The 23,641-nt window shown below is 36.5% G+C and overlaps 1 protein-coding gene across 6 annotated transcripts in view; it reads left to right on the top strand.

Moving 5' to 3' along the window:
* Window positions 1-23,641, top strand: part of NOX4 (NADPH oxidase 4) — a 128,548-nt gene that overhangs the window by 67,856 nt on the left and 37,051 nt on the right. For all 6 annotated transcript variants that reach the window (XM_064492797.1, XM_031460529.2, XM_031460525.2 and 3 more), the window contains one exon: window positions 4,070-4,130. In XM_064492797.1, the coding sequence (XP_064348867.1) occupies window positions 4,070-4,130 (61 nt within the window). The remainder of the gene's footprint in view (window positions 1-4,069; window positions 4,131-23,641) is intronic.

Raw genomic sequence — 23,641 nt, 5'->3', positions numbered from 1 at the left:
GTGTTAACTGATCCATGTTGGTTAAGCTGGATTAGAGCGAATCAAGGAGGAGCATGGAACATAAAATGGAAAGAATTTGGAACAAGCGTGCTTGGTTGTAGACTGTAGGAAAGAAAGAATGGGGGGTGTTTTTCCATAGGAGGACACAGAAAAGATTAATGAATAGGAGACAGCAGTGATCAGATATTTTCTTTGATATGTTATTTGAAAAGGACTTGAAAATTGATTGAATACTGGCAGGAAAAGAGAGAGATACCTGGTATTATTCTGAGATTTGAGCCTCTGTTCTGGTAGGATGTATGTTCCATCTCCAGACCTAAGGGAACCAGAAGAAGAAGCTAATTTGGGAAGTAAGATAACAGCAATCTTAGATATATTACATTTAGAGTGAATTTCAGATGGAAATTGTCTCACAGGCATAGAGAATGTGAAACTAGAGCTTTGGAAAAGAAGGTTAAAAATAAAGACCTGACAATAATGATTAAAGAACATTGTATGCTCAGATTACTTTTTCTGGTTTAACAAATTTGTTACACTGGAAATTTAATATTTAATATAGTAACATCCAGTTTCAAGTTATTTTTATTCTTTAATCGCAAAGTTCTTGATATAAAAACAAACGCATTGTGGCTTTTAAATTTCTTTTCCATGTTGAATAAATGCTTGGAAAGTGACATCATTTTTACATTTTGTTCTCAAATGTAAGATGATTATGTAATAGCTGTTGATATTTTTGTGGGACAGTTATAAAATGATTAGTCATTTGAGCACAGTAAAACCCAATGCCATTTTGAACAGATAATTTGAAGGAAATGGTTGTTTTCTTCCAGTATATCAAAGTGCACATTCCTCCAGATCTGTTGTTGCAAATTCTGTCACTTTATTTTCTTCGTCTTAAACTAGGTGACGTGTATTCTGGTACTTATATTAAGGTCAACATCGGCCAAGCTCCATTCTCTTCATCTAGGAAACTTAAGTGAGACTAAAGTAAGACTCAGCAATGTTTTAATGTTTATATTTTAAATTCAACTTTAAAAATATTTAAAATTATAAACATTAAAAGACCTAATAATTTTTTAAATAGATGTGTTTGTTATTTTCTGCCTTCAATTTTACTTCCCAGAAATTAATATCTTTAACAGTATATTATATATTATCTTCCATGTATTTCTATGTATAGAGAAAAAAAAATCTAACATATGTTTTTATTTTAATGGTGTGAACTTAACTACCTGTATTATCCTGCTTGTAACTGAAAATTTGTTAGCATTTTTCTTTATTAATATTCTAAGAGAAGCAAGATACCCATAGATGTGAATATTGTATTATTTCCTCCCTTTGAGAAGTTTTCTAAACTTTTTTAAAAAGATTAAAGAATCACTACGCTGTGCTTTAAACAACATTTGTGAATCTGAACAGTATTTGTTCAAAGCTACTAAAACGTGATTCTAAGATCTTCGGTCATTGTTTCAAACCACACGTGCTGAAGCCATTCTGTGTGTTGTTCTGTGCAGGCCCCTTTCAAATTTGGGATGATGTGATTGAGCAAAGACTCTGTTAAAATCCGCCTTCTTAATTCCTAGCTAGTTTGAGAATGTATCAACAATTTATAAAGGCATCATTCCCAGGAGTTTGAGAAAAACAGTATTGTGTTTTATCTGTTCACAACCGGAAAAGCCTTAACAGACATCCTGGTACACCTGGCCAGCACTTCTGTAGGCTCCTGTAAGACCTGAGGGGATGTTAAACATCATACGTAATTACCTTTTACAACGTCGCACTGAAAGAATAGAACAGAGATAGGAATATTCGCCAAAATGTGCATTTGCCTTTGAAATATGTTGTAAGATTAAATCAAGCCAGGTGCACACTCAGACATACAAAGACTAACTTTTTTTTTGCTCCCTATTCTATCTCCTTGGCTTAGACCTTCTTTCCAAAACCTAAGACTTAGCTCACGGTCAGGGAAACATCAAGAGACATACAGACTATCAGTTGGTCAGCTTGGAACTCTGTGGCGTTCTTGCTTTCTGGGACCTACAACTTTTACAGCATAGAGGCTCTGCTCAGCCTTAAGGAAAAGTAGTGGGTGGTTTTTTACAGATCACATCATCTTATTTGGGGATTTGCTAATGACAAAACTGATTGATCTCAGAGTTATTAAAAACTGGAATATAAATAAATAATTGAATATTAGTCATAATTATAAATGAAGTAATATCATTTTAATAGCATAAATTAGATTTAAATAGTATCATTTTATAATATTTTCATTTACTTTAATATTTTATACTACTGCTGGCAGTACTAATCCTGTAATCCAAGGAAGAGTAGTTTGGAGATTCCATGTTACATTAATTGTCTACCATGAATATATGCTAGATCATGTGTCTTTTAGTTTGTTTATGACTTGTCATGAACAAATGATTAATACTTACCTTTTTATTTAGTGTTTTTACTAATTTCCAAGCTACCTTTCTTCTTTGATGCGTTATTTACGTATCTCCACGGTGTCATCATCTTCCTTTATTTCTGCCTAGAGCATCCTTATGTGATGTGACCTATTTTCATTGGTCGACACAGTGAGCTTGAGGCTCTTCAACTGGCTTCATGTAACACATCCTCTATCACCGGGCCTTCTGAACCACTGCCGTTTTCTTTCATCTGTGCTTTAACTTTGGCCCATTTTTCCCCTTAATTCATAGTGTCATACATTGATTCTACTCATCTTCAACAAATCCTCTTTCCCTCCTACTCCATTTGCTGTCTCATGCAGTCCTTATCCATTTTCCATGTCTTTAGTGGAGACGGTGGCCTGCCATACTTAAGAACTATGTAGTCAGACAGACCTGGATCCAAACTCTGTCCTGTCTTTTTAATAGTTGTATGATCTTGAGCAAAGTTAGTTTTTTTTAAGTCTCAATTGCTCAATTTCCTTAACTATGAAAGACAACTCTCCAGGGTTACTGTGAGGTTATTATGAGACACGAGGCACTTGGCACTGCCCTTGGTACGTGATACTCGATGAACACTGGGTAGTCACATGCAGATCATCCCTTACCCACAACCCTTATGTTAGATGTATTTTCAGAATGCAGAACTTCGAGAATTTTAAAAGGTATGCATATATAATATGTTACCTAAGCTCTCTAGCAGAATCTGAGGTAGCACTCTTAAACAAATTGGTATTTCTGTAGGAAAAAAACTTCTGTATGAATTTTTATACAGAATTATTAGCCTCCTGTCAGTACCTTACCATCAATTCAGGTCAGCTAGTACCACCAAATCAGTTATGAAAAAAACCTCATTTTTCAGAAATTTTGAATTTCGGAATTGTCGAAAGGGATTGGAATTCTGTAAAACAAAAGGGGATTCTGCATTTCCATATTGTGAGCTAAAAATTATTCTTTCATTTTTCACTCTATGGCTGTTTTCTATAGTTTCTGAACGGGGGACCACAGATACTTTTTCTTACCACCAGTACCGCAGCTCACTCCCCTCCCCAGCTGCCCTTGCCCATTTACTCCAGATTTCTGCAGAGACTCAAGGGGCGGGATGAATAGAGCTCTTTCACTAGGAGTTTCCTCCTTGGACGTGGAAATTCAGGTCATACTGATAATTATTTTTTTTCATTTCCCTGAAATTTGTTAAGATGTGAAGTGTATATTGATATCTGGAGAGAAAAACACACTAAGATCATTAATCTCCATTTCTTCCTTCATTTTTAAAAGCTGTGTCCTCTTAAATATTTTAACTCAAAAGACATTTAGGCAAGATTTGTGGTTAAATGTAATATATTGGCAGGTTTAGACTCTGTATGTATGTATATATATTTTGTTTTATATAAATACCTAAGGGCTTTTAGAGAAACATATTGTCTTCTTGACTGGTTAGCATTACTTTCTTTCTTCCACTAATGAGGATCTGTATAGATTTTTTTAGTCCATTCCTTTCTCTTTTCTATTGATTTTGGAGATTTGCTGTGAGAATAAAAGTGGTAATCAAATCATACTCTGGTAATACATAATTATTATTCAGAATTGATTCTAGTATTTATTTATTTTTTTAGTGTCCTACTGAAACCAAGGCAACATTTGGGGTCCACCTTAAAATAGTAGGAGACTGGACAGGTATGTAGAACATAGAGTTTTAAGATACATGCTTTGAAAATAATGAGAATGTGTTGAAGTAGTGGAATTACCAGCATGTATAGAAATGTGCACGTGTTCTCAAGCTGTTGTTCTGTTTTCCTACTTTGCTTGTCCAGTTTTGACATTCACGGTTTTTTTTTTCTTTGTGAGGTGCATTTTTGGAACTGGAATACTTTTGATATCAGTAATTGTTAATAATGTATTGTTCACTGTGCTTGTAAATCATAGACCTCTACCTGCTTGTCTGAGGTGCTGGCAATAGTGGGAAAACTGAAATGCGTTTTTTAGAAAACATGATTTTTAGAAAACGTGATTAGTGGTCAGTTTTACTTTCAAAGTAATCAACACCTGGAATTGAGATCACACGAATCTTCTGGTTCTTGCATGACTTTTTATGTGGTATGATCTGTATATAGAGCAACTCTACAACATCTTTAAATAGTGGTCATTCATAATAGTAGGTCTATTGATGATATTTCACTCATTTATTCAATAAATTTTTATTATCTGAGAGAGGCATTGTATTAAGAGTTCTGAGTAAATAAAAGACGTATCAATCACTCTTATATCTTATAGATTTCTCAAAGGAAAGGATGCAAATGTAAATAAAAATAATTTTTAATTGAGTGCCAAACTAGGGGTTGGTTTGTGAAAACTATAGGATATCAGGAAAAAAAGGCAGATTCAATGTAATCTAGGACAATAAGAGAAGCTTCACAGAGAAGATAGAGTTTGAAATGAACCTTGAAAATCAAGCCAATGAAGAGAGATCATTTAAGTGAAATCCACAGCACTGTCAAAAATCAGGTAAGGCAGTGAGTAGACTGTGTTTGAGAAGGGCAAGCTAACCTGCCTAGCAAGCAAAGATGCTGTTCTGGGGGAGCCAACCTGGTGAAGATCCTGAATGTGTTGACAAGATACTAGAACAACTTAGAGATGTTGGGGAACCTGTGAAGGATTTAGATTGTCATAATGAAAATGGTATTGATAACTTGCTTGTTGAATGGATTAGAATCAAGGACAGACTTATTGGTACTGGGAGGCAGAGGAGGAAAAGTCACCGGAGGAGTCGGAATGGAAACTGGGGACGAGAAGGAATGTATTTACAAGCACAGCTTAAGAAGTTAGTATTGGAAAGGTGGAACTAATTTCTGTAAACATCAGACAAGGACAAGTTATTATGTGACAGGAAAGGGATATTTTAGGAAGGACCGTTGAAAGGGCTGATACAGTTAAAAGAATTTTAGGAAGGACTGTTGAAAGGGCTGATACAGTTAAAAGAATCGTGTGTATAAAATTCTGTTTCTATAGAAAGGGCAGTCAGCTTGGAATTGGAGACTTGAAGAAAGTGGAGAAAATGTGCAACATAGAATTTAATGGGGAAAAAATTATTAATACAAAGATTTTTGAGCAGTAATGACCTGTTTGGAATCACAGAAAATCAGGCTTAAATCTATATTATTCATTTGATAGCATTCAAAATAGATCATGGTAGTCCACTGTTGGAAAAATACTGGGGTAGTATGGAAGTAGTAATTTTCATGATAAGCGCAGAACTAGTTAATATAAGCAGACTTGTTTTGTGCTGTTTGACAAATAAAGAATGAGTGAAGTTCTTCTCTGGTAATAATCCCAAGATAGTAAGAATTAACTTCAGTAATGAATGGTAATTGATAGAATTCTATATCTGAAGGGAAACAAGCATAATGCAGTCGTAATTTAATTCATCAGGGTAAGCAGAAACTTCATCATTGGCTTATTACTAGCTATTGTTACTCAGTTTCTTCATCAGGTTATTTTTTGTTGTCAGTAGCTCATTAAGCTAAATCATTATCTTATCATTTATTTTAATCTTCTGTATTAGGAACACTTAATAGTTTTAATTTTATCCTCCTTTTTTTATATATTGTGCCATTGAGGGAGAAACAAGATCATTCTATTTATTCAGAGAGTTCAGTTCCACGCTTAGATGCTTTTCAATTAATAGACTTTCTCAGTGGTTGACTTTAAATATTTGTTGATTTGGAAAAAAATGTCAAGCATTCATGCAGAGCACCACTAAATAATTCTGCCACTCTCTGGCACTTTGGTTCAAAAATATTTTTGCTGTTTTAAAAAGAATAGAATTATAATTGGAAGCAAAAATGGGACTATCCCTGCTGAGATAAAAGATTATTGTTTTTTCTTATTCTAAAAGAATTGATTATTAGGTATTTCTCAGTATTAAGAGCAATAGGTACAGAAAATATCAAAGAGCTGCTTAGGAAGTTGAAAGTCAGAGGTTTACTTTTCTAAGCTGACTTAAAGAGATTTCACAGTGACTTTTTCTTTCCTGAAACATGTTCTGCCTGGGCAGGTATCAAGAACAGGTCAAGACCTCCTCAGGGGCCTAATCCAGGACTACCCAGCTGTAGAGATCAAAGAGCGCATCTAACATGGGACAAGGAGGCGTCAGAGTCTTGGATTTGTTGTCTGCCTTTTTATTTTAACCAGACCTCTAGTTGCATCTCCTAAGTGTGTAAAAGACTCATTAAATTTAGAAGATTCTTGAGACTTCTTACACACAGTTTAGGTTTTTCCTTGAAATGATGATGGCAGAGGAGCAGAGTGAATGATCCAAGTAGATTTTCTTTGCATTGAATTAGTATTTTGTTGCCTTTCTAGAATGAATCGTGCCTTCCAATTTCAAATATATGATCACATTCTGATTGCCAGTTGGTTTGATTATCATTCTCATGGTCCAAAATGTCTTATTACTTTCTTCATTAAATATTATTACTATTGAGTAGTGTCTGAGATGTTACACTGTTGGTTGATTTAATGGTATAAGTAGCAGCTTACTCTAGAGAAGTTTTGAGTTTTACTCTAAAAAAGTACATACCTAATATCCACATGTAATTAATCTAAAAATGTTGTCATTGTTCCATCCAGTGATTAATGGATTGACAGTAACTGGATAAACAGGCAACAAAGGGCTTATTGTATGTGTCACATACAGTTTTTCCTTGAATCTTGGTTATCAGTTTCCACATTGTGTATTGGTAACTCTTGGTACAATCAAAAGATGCAGATAACTTGAGGGTTAAAAGTGGGAAAACAGGGCCATATAATATTATAAATTCATCTTGACCACATAATCCATTGATACTCACACTACAAGTAATCTTAGATAGAGCTTTAGTTAAAGACTGGGCCAAAAGAGAGGTGAAAACTCGTCTCTCCGTCTCTATTTACTTTTACATCATTGTATTAGCTGGCCTTGTTTCATATTCCATCTAGCTGATTGTTTATGAAAAGATTCAAACAGAGTAAGTGTAAAAAATTTTAAGTATTTCTTCATTTTGGGGAGCTTCTTTAAAGTCAGATTATGACTACTCTAAATTGTAATATTGTTATTATCACATAATGACATGTTTTAGAACAATTAGGACATTTACCTTGCTCTGTATGTACCGGTGAATGGCTTTTGGTTGTGAAAAAACAAAACAATGAAAGTACTGCTGTTGAAGGACGTGCCAGAAGAAAAGATCTACAGTGGCTAGAAATACTCTTCTTCTTGTAACGAGACTAGCAAATTGTTGTTTCTATGACTAGCAGATTATAATGGCTAGTCATTTGTAGAAGATAACATTGAAACTATTTGTTCTTCTGGCTAATAATCAAATATTTATTAAATACTTACTTTATGCCAGACACTGCGCTAGTGTCTGGAGATACAGCATTGATGAAAACAGACAAGGTCCCTGCCCTCGTACAGACCATATTGGAGTCTGTTAGAGACCTCCAGCAAACAAAAAGACAAATCAATATATAACATGTTAGACAGTGACAACTTCTATAAAGAAAAACAGAGAAAGGTAAGGGAGTAAGAATGATGGAGGGTGGTAGTGCTGTATTAGATAGAGTGTTCAGCGTGGACTTCCTGAATAGACATGTAAGTAGATGAGGGAATAAATCAAGTGGATTTCAGGAAGAAGCATGTTTAGGCAAAGGAAACAGTACATGCAAAGTCCCTGGGGGTGGGAATAACTTTGGATATTCAAGAAGCTGCAGGAGTCTCAGTGAGACTGGAATGGAGACAGTGAGGGGGATAGTAGTGGGAAATGAGATCAGAGAGGGGAGTAGGGGATCAGACTCTGTCTGCTCTAGGGGGAGTTGGATTTTAATTGGATTGAGATAAAAGGCATGATTTTGGAGTCTCCCTCTGAATGGTTATCCATTTTGTTGTAATACATATTGTCTAGTGTTTGACAGGCTGAGGTTTTTTTTTTTTTTTTTTTTTTTTTTTTTTAAAAAGACTGAGTTTAGGGAGAAGAGGGGAGAGGTGGAACTTCTGAGAAAACAGCTTAAACTTTGTTGATGGAGGGGAGATGTATCATCATTTTGAGTTGCCTCAGTGGTGGTTCTGTCTCCTGCCATATGGCCCTGGTTTATGGGTTCTGGTAGCCTCTTCTACACCTTTTGTCCCATTAGCTCGTATGCATGGTAGTAGCTTCTTCTTTTTTTTTTTAATATGTATTTTTATTGAAGTGTAGTCAGTTTACTATGTTGTGTCAGTCTCTGGTGTTCAGCACAGTGCTTCAGTCACATATGCAGATACATATATTCATTTTCATATTCTTTTTCACTATAAGTTACTACAAGATATTGAATATAGTTCCCTGTGCTATACAGTAGAAATTTGTTATTTATCTATTTTATATATAGTAGTTAGTATCTTCATCTGGGAATCTTTAGTATCTTCATGGATTTAAAGCCTTGAACTAGATTGGATCACACAGGGCAGTAATTCTCCATCATGTGAGATCCAACACCTTATTTTATAACACTTTACATGCCCACTTTACATTCTTAAAATGCAATTTGTAGATATTATGTACACAAATGATTTATTTAAAAATCAATATAATGTTTTAATCCTAGTGTAAAGGAGCTATGTAAATAATTTATAGTGAACTATTTACATTCAGTAGTTAAACTTTCAAGCATGACTACACTAGAAGTCATATTGAAATAGGTGACTTGTACCCGCATACAGAGTGGTCATGAATAAGACAGTTCTAAATGCAGGCTCCCAATACAATTCAAATACTGTGAGCACTAATTTCTTTATGATATGCTTTTCCGAAATGGTGAACATCTTTTGGTTGAGTTCTGGACACAACAAAGTGCAATATTATTTCATTTTACAGGGTGGTTACAATCCTACAAATTTCAATGACTATTCAAATCATGCAAAAATGTTGCATCTTTTATAATTATTAGTGAATTTTTCATTTACATGAACGTCCAGCAAGTCATCTAAAAAGCATTTAGGTTGTGAGACAGCTCCTGTTGCATGCTATTCTCTACAGCATTGCAGGATGTCTGCTGTCTCTGACCCCTATTCTCTAAATTTCAGTAATTTTTTTTATCAGCATTATGAGAACCAAGTTGCCTCCAAAAGCTCTCAGAACTGCCTCTAAGAGCTGGCATTGTCCCATGAGAGTAACTAACTTAAAAAATGTGCATATAGATAAAAAAGAAATCTAACAGAGGACAGAGCCCTGAGACATTTCAACACGTGGAGCTCAACAAAGGTGACGAAGAAACAGTGGCTACTGAGATAAGAAGGCAACCAGGCACGTCTGCGTCCTGGACACCACAGGATGGTGTTTCAGAAAAGAGGACTGGATCGATTGAAACAAATGCTGCTGAAAAGTGGAGTGAAATGAGGCTGAATTAATGTCCTTGAGAATCATGTTTTTAATGGAGTGCTAGGAACAGAAGCCTGACTGAGGCAGGTTGCAGAGACAACAGTAGTAAGAGAAGAATGAGAGATGGTAAGCACAGAGAAGCCCAGCAGTGTGCTGGGGCCAGCTTGTGTGAGCGCAGGGGGCCATTGGGTTTGTCTTTTCCAACTCTGCATTCAGTGAAGTCATGTTTGATAGCTTCAGATCTTCTACAATGTGAAGATTTATTCCAAAGAAATTGACAAACACCATAAAGCAGGAATTAAAAAAATTGTAAAGACCTGGCTATCAAATATTTGCCAAAACACCACTGGACAAATTCTAAGGATTTTGGATATAAAATGAAGTAAAGAAATAGGGTAGTAGTTGAGTGGGGAGGCTATCGGGACAAGGCAGATATAAGTTAGAGTATGTATAGCATAAATATATACATATATTTAATGTGAACTATTATGTTTATATACATCTGGGAACAATATGAATAATAAGAATGAAATAGAAATGGAAACATTGATAATGCTGGAGAGATAGAGGGTATAATTAGGGGAGCAAAGTCCTTGAGGGTCTCCTAATGGATTCCAGAAGGACTGGGTACCAACATACCACTGGAGGAGTTGACCCTAGATAAGTCAGCTGGGCAGTTCATGCTTCATAGGAAGACAGAGGAGTTGGTTGCAGAGCACGGCTACAGATAGGTTGGAGAGAAATGGAATTTCTCTTCTGAGTCCTTCTGTGTTTTTGGTGAAGTAAATACTAAGGTTATCACTGAGAATGAGGAAGGGGGGAAGTACATTGAGTTTTGAGGAAAAGGAAGAAGGTGTAATGTATCATTTGAAATAATAAATTGATGAGTGAAGTGTGGTGGCCCTTCTGAATTATGTTAAGAGGCTCACTGAGGTGCTCGGTCCAAAATTTAAAGTGAGACAAGTCAGAATAATTGGGAGTTTTTTTCCAGACATGGTCTGCCCACTTCTTCAGTGAGCTATTGAACAGGTGGGGAGTTGGATTTAACCAGCGTTGGTCCACTCCTGATTAAATTCACTATAGCTGTCATCTCCAATCCATTCTCTGCACTGTAACCATAGAAACTTCAAAGCGTGAATCAAGTTAAATCCCTTCTTTCGCTTCAAACACATTAATAGCTTCCCATTGCTCCTAGGATAAAGAAAAAAATCCTTACAATGGCCTAGAACAGCCTCCTTGCTCGGGCCCTGACCTACCTCTCATCTTGATTCAATTTGTTTCTTCTCTGCGCAACAACACCATTAGTTTTTCTGTTCCTTTTGTTTCTCTTGCTACCTCCCACCATATATCTATATATCTATATATCTTGATTTATATGTACCTGTCACTTTCCACTGCCCCTTCCCACCCCTATCCACATAGGTCCCTAGTATCTTTAAATCATAGCTCAGGACCTGCTTCCTCTAAGAATTTCAGGTCATGTTTCTTATATGCTGCCATCACTACATTTCTTTTCTTAAGAGCACTTCTCTCCATTGGTAACTGTATATTCGGAGTTGATCATTGGTGTAACAAGTTTCTCCAATAAGCTATAAGCATTATCATGATAGGGGCCTGGACCTCTTTTTGCTCACCATTGTACTCAAGGGCCTATTCACATGGTTGTTCCTAGTAAATGTAAATATTTGTTAAGTGGAGGGAGGGAAGGACGGAAGGAAGGAGGAAAGGAAGGAAGGAAGGAAAGCAGGCGACACATCCTCTGCTTCATGAAAAATCAAGCAGGAGGGACAGGCGTCCCACACATAAACAAATGCAGTCTGTGTCCACCAAAACAGAGGACGCAGATGCATTGGGAGGGGTATTTGGGAGACTTTCTAGGCCAAAATGAGTGTTAGGGATAAACAGAATTTGTCCAGAGTGGGAGGTTATTCCAGGGAGAAAAATAGCTTGAGTAATAGCTCAGAAGGGTGAATTGTCATGGAGTGTCAGGAGAATGTCTTGCTGCTGGAGGGCAGGCAGGGTGGCATCCAGAGGTCGTGTTATGAGGGAGCTGGCAGGAATTGCTGCATAGCTTGGTCTTTACCATAAAGATGTTAGTAAAAAATTGAACGGTTTTAAACAGGGACTGAAACCAAATTTGTACTATACATGGGTCCCCATGCTGGTTGTGTACAGATTGGAAAAGAGAAAGATGAGGTGAGAAGGAAAGACACCAAATCAGAGATTCATCAGAGTGTCAAGGAGGCTGAGGAGATAAAAGCTTCCGGGAGGGGATGATCTCTGGTGGCCAGGGGGATGAGACCGAACAGTAATTGTTGGGGAGGGGGGGTTACTGCTTTACCTTATAAAAATCATGTTTTTTGGAAAACTCCGGGAAGAAGTTTGGGGATGGTACAGATTGCTGTGAACTACTGAGTAAAACAGAGACCAATAAGTAGAGAGAGTGAGGGTACAAAAAAAGCACATAGCAAATAGGCCTATTTCTAAATTCTTCCAATTTCTAAATTCCCCCTGAATTCTGCAAGTGATTGACTTTATACTGATTTGCCTGTTACTAGCAGTGGGAGATGTGTAGCAAATACATGTGCAATTACTTATATACCTGTCTAGGTAGATGCGGGCAGAATGAGGATTAACATATAATGTTTTAAAGTATGTATTATGGTGTATAATGAAACATTGCCAACTCCAGCCTCATGTGAGTCTCTGTAGAAATCATTGAGGACATTCAATTAGTTAATTAAATGGAATTTAACATAACTCATTTGCTATCATAATGCAATAAATCATTCAATAAATATGAGCTGTGGTTAGATTCCATATTTCATAGCCTCACAATTCAAGGAAGTTTTTCTATCAGCGAAAGGAGAAATTCGTATTACAATTTAAATGCCCATCTGTTCTCAGGGGAGAGGATAAATTGTTCTCCCCTTGGTTTCTCAGTTTATGAACATGAAATCTATGCTGTCATTTTTCAGGAGATGACAGCTCACTTATAATGCCACAGAAAATACAGAGACTACTTAGTAAATGATTGCAATTCACTACTCATTAAGTTTTATTCCAGTTCAGTCCTTTTACAACCCCAAAGATAGGGAAAGTACAAAATTTTTGTTTTCCATCCAATAAAAAAATGTTGCTTTTTCATTTTGAAAGTAAGCAAATTGTACAATTTCTGGACTTAGAAGTAGAGTCATCATTCAAAGTGGTTTGTTTGCATGGATTGTTATGTTTTTATTCTGAAGTATTTTGTTCCTAAGTTTGGATTCTCTGTTATCTACTATTTTCTGCTTGATTTTATTATATAATAACAAAGGAAATAGGAATAGTGAAGAATTTCCTTAGTAACGTAATTTCTTAAGCAGTGTCAAAAATATGACAATAATGTACTGGGTGGTCAAGAAGGAATATGTTGTTTTGCCAAACTGATCTGGTGTTAATGGACTAAATAATTCCTAAGCCAGAAAGACAAGGATTTTGTGCCATTATCATTACCCTGAGGAACATTTTTAAGTACTCATTTGTTTGATGTGATTGCTATGCACTTTATAAAGGAGGCTAAATGAATATAGTTCCTGTTCTCTAAAAAAAAATGTGATTTTTAAAGCAAAATTGTAACTTAATGGGTTATAATCATATAGACAAGTTTCTTTGATGTCATCCAAACAAACCTACCTAAGACAGTAAGTATGTTCATGACAAAGGAATATACTTAGCTTCCACGGATTCAAAGGTAATTGGGTAAGGGAACTTTGGGAAGAGAGTCTAGTAAAAACGCTCTTGCTCTTAATACGATTTTGAACGAAGGAGGAGGGTGGGATTTCATAAACAGATATAAATGGAGTAGGAGGACTAAGCTCTTCCATGAAATGAGATATTGAGAGAATTTGGAAGGGACAGTTAAATAATGGACATGGAATGCCAAGGAGCCCCAAGAAACACACGTGAGTAGGTAATAAAGTAAGTGAGGAAGAGTTAAGATGGTCTGCTGCAGCGTGCAAGAAATTAAAAATAGTTGATCTTATTTTTCGTTGGCACTCTGTTGAGAAACTAGTCATATGTTTTGGGATGTAGCTGTCAACATCATTAGGAAGGAAGAGGAAGGAGAGAAGATACACGTAGAGAACTTGGCATATCCCGGTGTTTGCAGTGACGCTACCTAGCAGAAAGGGATGTCTCTGATTGAAGCAAATAAGAAAACACGTTTTAAGGGTTAGACTGTCATTCAGGAATAGTCAAGTGATTTATCATCCTTTCTTCCCCTAGCTACTTCTTATCTGTGATGTATTCCTCTGGCATTACACTTTCACCATAACAGTGAAAATGTTTTGTTGACGCTGGAATGACGGCCTGCTCAGTGGTGGTTTGGAATGCTGTGTTTTTGCTGGTTGAGATACAGCGCTCAGCCGTACAGACTATCAAAGCTGGCAGCCAGCGGAGTGAAATAGACCACCAGGGTTAAGAAGGAAACCCAGTAGAAATGGGACGTTATCTTTTTCTAGGCCTGGGAATGAATTTACGTAAACAAATACTCATTCTTGCTTTTTCCACAGAGCAGAAACAGAGGCAAGATTTTTCAAATCATCTTTTACAAAGAGGTTCTTAATTGTATTTACTCCATATTATATTTACTTGTTTGTTTATTTTGCTAGAGGCGTTGGCTTATATAATATAAACTTCTAAAAAAAAAAGATCCTAAACCTGTCAGAGGCATCTATTTGGTGTTTACTGTTTTTTTCATATTAAAAAGAAGTCACAAAGGAAAAAAATCGATGTAACTTTGATGAGAGTTGAGAATCAAGTGATATAAAGACAATTAAAGATTTCTTTAAAGAATAGAACATTTGAGAGGAACGTGCAGTTTTTGTAGCTATAAAAGCAAAATATTTAAAACTGTTAATTCTTCCCAAAATGATTTATAGGCTTGATATAATTTCAATTAAAATCAGAACTCAAAATAAAAAGTGATATTAATTATTTGAAGAAAGTAGAAGAAAACAATTAAAAATGAGTAACAAGAAAATCTAGAAAAAATTTGAATAACAAGATAGGACTGGCTCTATGAAAACATAAAGTGAAATGAGTTTTACAAACAAACTAAGAATTCACAGGGCTAAATAACGTGCCCAGGAACATGAAGCTATTAAGTGGATGAGTTGAGATTTGAACTCAGGCTCAGCTTATGCTAAAGTATGTGCTAATTTATTACACTACCTCCTATAAAGTTCAAGTAGTTTAAGCACTGTGGTACTAGAGCAAAAGAGACAAGAAATGTATTTACAAAGGACAATAGCCTAGAAACAGACCCTTTAATACATGAAAATACATATCATATGAAAAAGAGAAGTGCCATAAATCAATATGAAGTGTTAGTTTTTAAACAGTTAAAGCATGTGTCACTTAACTATAAAAAATTAAATCTTTAGGTGACCAGAAATTACTTCCAGATAGGTTACGTGCTTTAAGGTAAAGAAGTTAATCTGTAAAGGTGTCAGAAGAAAATACAGAAAATAAAGTCTCCTTGTGAAAGGCCACTCTATTATGGAAGAACTCACAGAGAGAAGTAAGTAGATTTAACGACACAAAACTTTTAAATCATGCCAAAAAATAAAAGGGAATTGAACAACAACAACAACAAAAATACTTACAGCAAATGTACACTAATACCTTCCATATATAAAGAGCTCCTTTAAATAAGAAATAAACTGAAAAAAATAGATGGATATATTCTGTAAACAGAGTAAATCATAATAATATTCAAATAAATGTTAATTAGAATAGCCATAATACTTATTTCACCTCTCAATTAACAAATATTTTCTTTGTTGATAATATCTGTTGCTGGTGAGGATGCAAAATATTGACGTTTTACTCTCAAGAATATGTGATTAGGGTTCTTTAAGAAGATGCAACTTACTCTGCCACAGGAAATCAGGAAATTTATGTAGGCGTGGTAAGACATGTTTGAGCTGGAACACAGAGGTTAAAATAGGAGCTTTCTAGGCAGAAAAGGGCACTTAGGAAGGAGGATTACATTGCCATAAAAGGCATGGTGTTGTTAGCAAACAGTAAGATGATGACATAGCTGAGCTTAGAGTTCACAGTTAGAAATATTAGGAGATAAGGCTGTTTGTAGGAGCCAGTTTTTTTAAAGAATATTGAACACCAAGCCAAACAAATTGAACTTGATTCTGTAGTCCACAGGAGATTGGGAACCTCTGCTCCAGCACCTAACCTAATTACGCTGAAAATAAAAATAAAAACAAAATTAATACTAGGAGGCATAGTTGGTGAAGGTGTCTTCAAGAAATGGGAATCTGAGTTGGCCCTGAAATTTTGGACAGGGCTTAGTTAAATGGACAGGCAACCCCAGTGTGGGGGATGCATATGCCAAAGAAAACCGGAGAAGTGGAGGAAAACCCGTATTTGTCCATTGAAACAACCTGACGAAGGAAGTGAATTTGAATATTTGCTTGTTGCTCTTTCCTAATCCATCATTTCACATACTTGGTCTTTGACCAGGAGGTCCTGTGGTTAAGAACAGAGAAGTCTCCCAGGGCACAGTTGGTTTTGATAGATTTCAAAGGACCATATATTTCATACCATTAATTTTGTTGCCCAGGGTTTTAGGTTAGAACTTCATAAAAACATTAGAAAGAAAAAAACCTTCAGTTTCTCTGGGTCTTGGATAAAATTGCCTATTCCTTCTTGAATATACGCCCAGGGGGTGTTCAGAGTTTGTGCAGAAAGCAGGGACTGAATTAGTATCAAGCTGAGCCTTGATCACTTTGAGGTGTTTCTTTTGTTGAATGCCAACATTGTCAAAAAAGCACATTTGCTGTGACAAATGAAAAGAAAACATTTGCCTTAAGAGGTAGATTGTGGAAAGCTTAGTAACAATAATGTGTGCATCTAAAAATCCCTCTGTTATTTGCTTTCACTTTCCTTGAATCTCTGTTCTTTTTTTTTTTTTTTTTTTTTCTCATCCTGTCAATTTTTGGAGTTTCGACTCTGTGGCAATAGAAGAGAATTTATATTTTATAAGAAAGTCAGTTATAGACATTGATTCATTGATGTATTTAGAGGCCAAGAAGTCTGTTTGCAGTTCTTTCAAAAGCAGCTTTTGATTTTTTTTAAAAAAAAAAATAGTATGTTTAACAAGTAGGAACTGGAATAATGAATATTAAAGGAATAGACTTTTATCACTGGGTTTGCCCTGAAAATAAAAGGATCTGTTAAATAGTTTTCCTTTGTGTAATGCCTCTTTGCCTACCTGCAGACCTTACACTGTTGAAGGCACCAGGTGTGGAGGCAGACAAACTGTACAGGACCCTGGTGCATTTTTCTCCTATTATGTAATCCTCAGGCAAGAAGAAAAGGGAGGGAAGAGGGGAGAAAAGAGAGGACAGGATTTTCTCTCCTGAGAATGAGGCAGAAGCCGTATGATGCAGGAGGAGGAACACTCCACTATGAGTGTTTTTCTTTTTTGGAGGGAGGGTTGTTTCTGTTTCTCTTTTTGTTTCCGTTTTTTAAATCTGTTTGGCTCTTGCTAGCCATATGGCCCCGGGCCAGTCCGTCAACCAGTCTGGCTTTGAGTCTCCTCACCTACAATGTGTGGCGTTGGTGCAGTCGTCTCATTTCCCCGCCCGTTGCTGATGTAAAGTTGGTGATTCTTTCCAGAAAAATATACCTTAAAATGAGGGTAATTTAATTGCACATCAAGTAAGAATGGTAACAGATTAATTTGGGGATAGCTGGGAAAAACTCACAGGGAATATTGTGGAAGATAAATGCCAAGTGTGGGATTTTAGTGGTGGCTTTCTCTCTAGCTCCTTTCAGGGGACTGGTTCCTTTATGGACTCTGGTTGTTTATATTGTGCTCTGTGTTCTCATCTTCTGAGTTGCCCATGTGGGCTTGTTTTTCTTCCCCCTTGGATAAGACAAGTATAGGATTCTGTTTTTGGGTTTTTTTTTTTTAATATCCCTTTGACATGGGGATATTTGTAGAGATGTAGTTTTATATAACCAGGCCATGCCGCTGATTGGGTTTTCTTAATCTCTAGAATTGCAGTCCATTTCCATTTTGAATTTTATCAACAGAAGATTTGTCTATATCTTTAATGGGAAAATAGTCTTGCCTCTACAACTAGATTTTCTGATTTATCTAAAATAGTATTAATTTGAATGCCTTTGATGTTGCTTTGAAAGCAGTATTTTAAATAGCAACTATTGTTACTCAGGACTGAGTTACCATGGTAATAAAGAACATTCACTTGAAATTAAACTTTTCAGGAAAGGAAAATTTATAGTCTGTAACTTTCTAGTTGGTTTGGATGGACTACTGGAAATCTGCCTTTTAATTCTCATTTTTTGAAGTAATTTGTTTTTCCTAAGATTAGTGTGCATATTTTTTTTTTCCTAAGGAAAATTAAACACTGAATTTTGACACACCATTAATTTCTTTGAATCCCTGGGGTAACAGCTTTCCCTCTTTAAGTAATTTTGTAATTATATTCTCATTTCTTTTTCAAATAGATAGGGGGAGGAAAACTGTTTCCTTCTTACCTTCTAAGTTCTTTGGCTGGCCTAATAATTAAATTGGCATAACAAGGAAAAAAAACCAAATTTAATTTAGTTACGTACGGGAACCCCAAAGATATGAGGCTCCCTGGCAGTCAAGCACTTGAAGCTTGTAAGCCATCACCAGGTATCTTCAAAGGGGAGGAAGGTAATTCAAGGAAAGATGGGAATAGCAAATGTTTGGTAAGGAAATGTTTTCCATGCCATGCAGATAAATCTTTTTGATGTAAAAAGTTATCTCTGGTAATAGCTCTTCCTAGTAAGGCCCTCTATCTAAATCCTTCTAGGCAGTTAAGGGGAGGGTAAAAAGCTCCTCCTGAGTCAGTTGGGACTTGATTGTCTTTAGCTTGAAATAATCCACATACCAAAGTGGCAAGTTCTGGGGCGGCCTGCCCTGAACACCGTCGCGCTGTAATAGCATTGCCGTTCTTTTGTTGTCCTGGCATTTCTTGTGATAAAAGGGTCTGCCCTTGAGAATAAGAATTTGTTTTCTTCATAGTGTGTGACAAACAATAGGTCCTTAATAGAAGTTTGTTGAGAGAGTGAAGAATGAATAAAGTGTGATTTAGCTGATAAAAGTTCACTGGGCTCAAAGTGTTAGTTTTACTCTCAATTTAAAACCCTCTGTCATTAAAGGTTATGTAGAAGTCAACAAAAATACTAGCAAAATTATTTGCTTCGTCTGGCATCTTGGATTAGAAGGACTTCTTTTTTGGTTCGTTTCACCTTTTCATAAAACCTCCCTGCTTCTTTTGCTTTCTGTTACCAGTGTATCCAGGCAGAGTTGGTGGTTCTGTTTTTCTGGATATTTGGAGTATGCATTTATTTGCAGGGTACATAGCTTTTGATAACACACGTCTTCCTTACTAGACCTTTAGTTTATTGAAGATCCAACTGGGTGCCTGATTTTTAGTACGTGATCACAAATGTTTGCTAAAAAAAAAATTAGATGTACAAATTTTGGTTGTATATTTAAATAGTACTTCCCAAATGCTTTGGGAAAAATTAATTCGTACCTTCTCTTTTAAGCAGCATGTGCATATATGTGTGCGTGTGTGTGTGCACGCTGCTTCTGCATCAGTGTTGTGTCTTCCTCAGGAGGTAGAAAAGGGGACAGTGTTACAAAAACTGTAATGTAGGGTGTGTGAATGACAAGTGCCCTTGAAGGGGTGTGTGTGTGTGTGTGTGTGTGTGTGATAGTATACATATCTATCTTTTTAAAAGCTATTACTCCTACATAAGTTCTCTTAAAAATACAAACAAGATATAGGTGAAATAAAAGTTAATGACTTTTAACCTCCTGTTTCAAATCTTAAACATTTTTTTTTCTTGACTCTTTGGTATTCATGCCTATAGACTTCCTAGATATATTGTGGATGAAGTTATCCAACACCTTAGAGAGACTGGAAAGCAAGAGAGAACTTCTTATATATGATGACTATGAACCCCTTAACTGGATTCATGTAAAGGACTCTTCCACTGCAGCTTTGAGAAATACATTGTGATAGGCATTCTCGAAGCTTTGAAAGGCTCTCTGGTGACAGTTTGCAGGCCGAGAATGACTAATGAGAGAGGCTGTCACTGAAGTGGGCTCCTTGAGCTCTGGAGCTGATGAGGTCCCTGAGAGGCAAGGGTTAAGGGGCAGCACGTAACTGATAAAGCCAAGATGAGTGTGGCTACCATTATTGGCAGCATGGCTGGAATAGTGTTCAGAATGGACTGACCTGTTGAGATCTTTGGTGTTGACTAACTGACCATGGTGTCCTTAGGACACAAATATATGGGCAGCCTCGTAAAGTTTTACTTGATTTGTACAAGTGAAAAGAAAATTCAGGGATTGGCAAACAGAAGCATGACCTGAATCATCTCAGTAAGAGTCACAGCCCTTCATCCAGTTCCCAGATTTGAGTCAGTTTATAGATTCTGAACTCCTTTAATAAGGGGATAGTCCAGTCCCTCTGAGAACAACCCTTCAACGTGTCAAGTGTAAAACTGTAAAATGACCCTGTTACTCTGCGGCTCTTTGGACGGGTTGACTGTGCATGGGTGGAAGAGAAATATTCAACTCTGGGGGAATGAAACGTTAACTCTAATGTGACACTGTTTCCTGAGGAAATAAAATATTACTGTAGTAGACCAATAACAGTAAGGTCTTACGGGAAGTTAATGAAGTTTTATTTTTTAACATTTTTTATTGATTTATGATCATTTTACAATGTTGTGTCAAATTCCAGTGTAGAGCACAATTTTTCAGTTATACATGAACATATGTATATATTCATTGTCACATTTTTTTCTCTGTGAGCTACCGTAAGGTCTTGTATATATTTCCCTGTGCTATGCAGTATAATCTTGTTTATCTATTCTACAATTTTGAAATTCTAGTCTATCCCTTCCCACCCTCCGCCCCCTTGGCAACCACAGGTTTGTATTCTATGTCTATGAGTCTGTTTCTGTTTTGTATTTATGTTTTGTTTTTTTGCTTTTTGGTTTTTTTTTAGATTCCACTTATGAGTGATCTCATATGTTATTTTTCTTTCTCTTTCTGGCTTACTTCACTTAGAATGACATTCTCCAGGAGCATCCATGTTGCTGCAAATGGTGTTATGTTGTCAGTTTTTATGGCTGAGTAGTATTCTATTGTATAAATATACCACCTCTTCTTTATCCAGTCATCTGTTGATGAACATTTAGGCTGTTTCCATGTCTTGGCTATTGTAAATAGTGCTGCTATGGACATTGGGATGCAGGTGTCATTTTGAAGTAGGGTTCCTTCTGGATATATGCCCAGGAGCGGGATTCCTGGGTCATATGGTAAGTCTATTCCTAGTCTTTTGAGGAATCTCCATACTGTTTGACTTTAGTCTGTGTCATGATAAGCCCAGTGGGTCCCTGAATCCACCCTAATTCCAGAATGCATGACAGGAATAAACATACTCAGCACTGTCAGAATCCCATTATTAATAGAATCTCCTGCTTCTCCCTCCTTTATATTATTTTTGTCTTAATTTACTCTTGTACTTTTAGGTAGAAAGAAGTATTTCTCATGTCTTACTGCTAGTCTTAAATTTACTTCTTCATCCATGCCGTTGTTTCTTCTTTAACTGCAATAGGCAGACCCCATGCTTTTGTAATTCTATAAAAATTGTGGAAGTGTACGTGTTTGAAGACCTCACCCCCAGCGCCTACCTCACGAACCAGAACCTGGGCTTGACCAACTTGCTTTCTTCTGTGCAATTCCCTTTCCAAAGAGAAGGATGTATTTTGGACTCTTTTTGGGTTTTTGTGATACAGTAAAGGGGATGGGTAGAAAATGACTAGAGAAGTGAGAGAGAGGAATTTTCATTGGAAGGGATTGAGTTTCATTAAAAAAAAAAAGAGTGAGAAGAACAGAAAATTGAATGTAGAAAGGAAAGATAGGAGAGAAAAAAAAAGTGATACAAGTACCTATTCCTCTTAACTTGAAAATAGTAACAGGAGATCCTTGGGGGTTAAACGTTGCCTTGCAGTAGAGGATGTTGACATAGACCATCAGTGGAAGGAGTGTAAGAGAGTTTAAAAGATACTATGAAGTCATCTGCAAAACAGAAAGACTCTCAGACATAGTAAACAATCTCATGGCTACTGGGGAAAGGAGGTGGGAATGGATAAATCTGGGAGTTTGAGATTGATAAATGTTAGCCACTATATAAAAAAATAGATAAAAAATAGTTTCTTCTGTATAGCACAGGAAACTATGCTCAATATCTTGTAATAATCTTTAATGAAGAAAAATGAAAACGAAAATATGTATGTATATGCATGACTAGGGCATTGTGCTGTGCACCAGAAATAGACACATTGTGATTGACTATACTTCAATAAAAAAATAAATAAATAAAATTTAAAAATTTTTAAAAGATGTTTATGGACACTTAAAATGTACTCTCTTCTCACTCCTACTCACCTTCCTGTGTATTAATGGTTTGTTTTTGAGCAATCCTATGAAGTTGGAATTGCCCTATTGTCTTTGGATGAATAGCCAGTCTTTAACTTGGCACTGCACAAAGACCAGGCCACCTGGATCCCAGTTATTGTCAAGTTACTTCTTTTTCCATGGCATTGATCCTCCTGCACCTTCTGCATATTTGTGTTAAATTACCATCACTGGGCATTGTTTTCTTAAAATAATGAGTAACTTTTGAAGTAGAAGCTGATTCATCATCAGCAGTGTTCGTGTGTTCAGTGAAATCGTGATGGCTTCCAGCGTGGATGACGAATATTGACAAACATTTTGTTCAGGTTACATGCTCATCACCAACTTTCTTGAAAAAAGCAAATGAATTTAACATTTACTTTTTTATTAATCATTATCTTTTCTTGGTTTATTACTGTTGAATTGATTTATTATATTTCATAATAAAGGACTATAAGGGTGTCCAGTCTACTCTATATATTTTTGAATGTTTAACCTCTATTTCCTATATATTTTTCATATCAGTGTAAATTATAATTTTCTACATTTCCCACTGACACTGTCACCTGAAGGCTTGATGGCTGTGTGCATCTCATGGACTGCAGGACGGGGCATGGTGCAGCTGGCTAGTACACCGCATGGCCTGAAGGGCCACTTGTTTATTTCTTCCACCATCAGCCCAGATTAGATGATATTACTTGTTCCAAAGTATGCATGTCTGAGGGCGTTTCTGAGAGCATTTCTTCTTAACAATGAACTTTTGTACTTGCAGTGAAGGTGTTAGTTATGTTACTTCTGGAAAGGACTAGAAAGGAAATGATTTATTCTGACTTAACTACACACACATGCATCTCGCCCAGTAGAAACTAAGAACGTGACAGGATCTCTGAGTACAAAGTGGAGGTCTGTCCTGTTGCAGGTTGGGTTCACCAGAAACTGACTTTGAGGAGTAATTTGTGGATGGAAAATGAGTTTCAGGGATCAGTACCTGTGAAGGGAGGGGGAAGCTAAGTGGGACTGGGTCGAGGAAGAAGCTGAATCACCATGTGGTCTCTACAAAGCCTCAGCCAAAGTGATGGGAAGCTCTGGGGCAAACACTGCCCATCAGAGTTGCCTGTGTCCAGCTGAAACACCCCTGGCTGCTCTGTTTAGTCACTGGATTCCAGCTGTTCTGGGAAAGGCGTTTCCCCTGCACCTGAGGCAGACTCTGATATCTGAGGACTGGAGGCTGCCTGCCGACTGCATTGTTTTCTTTTTTT

Source organism: Camelus dromedarius, chromosome 12 (genome assembly GCF_036321535.1).
Source record: "Camelus dromedarius isolate mCamDro1 chromosome 12, mCamDro1.pat, whole genome shotgun sequence".
NCBI lineage: Eukaryota > Metazoa > Chordata > Mammalia > Artiodactyla > Camelidae > Camelus > Camelus dromedarius.
Note: the sequence above shows the minus strand (reverse complement) of the source record. Positions and strands in the feature narration are given on the sequence as shown.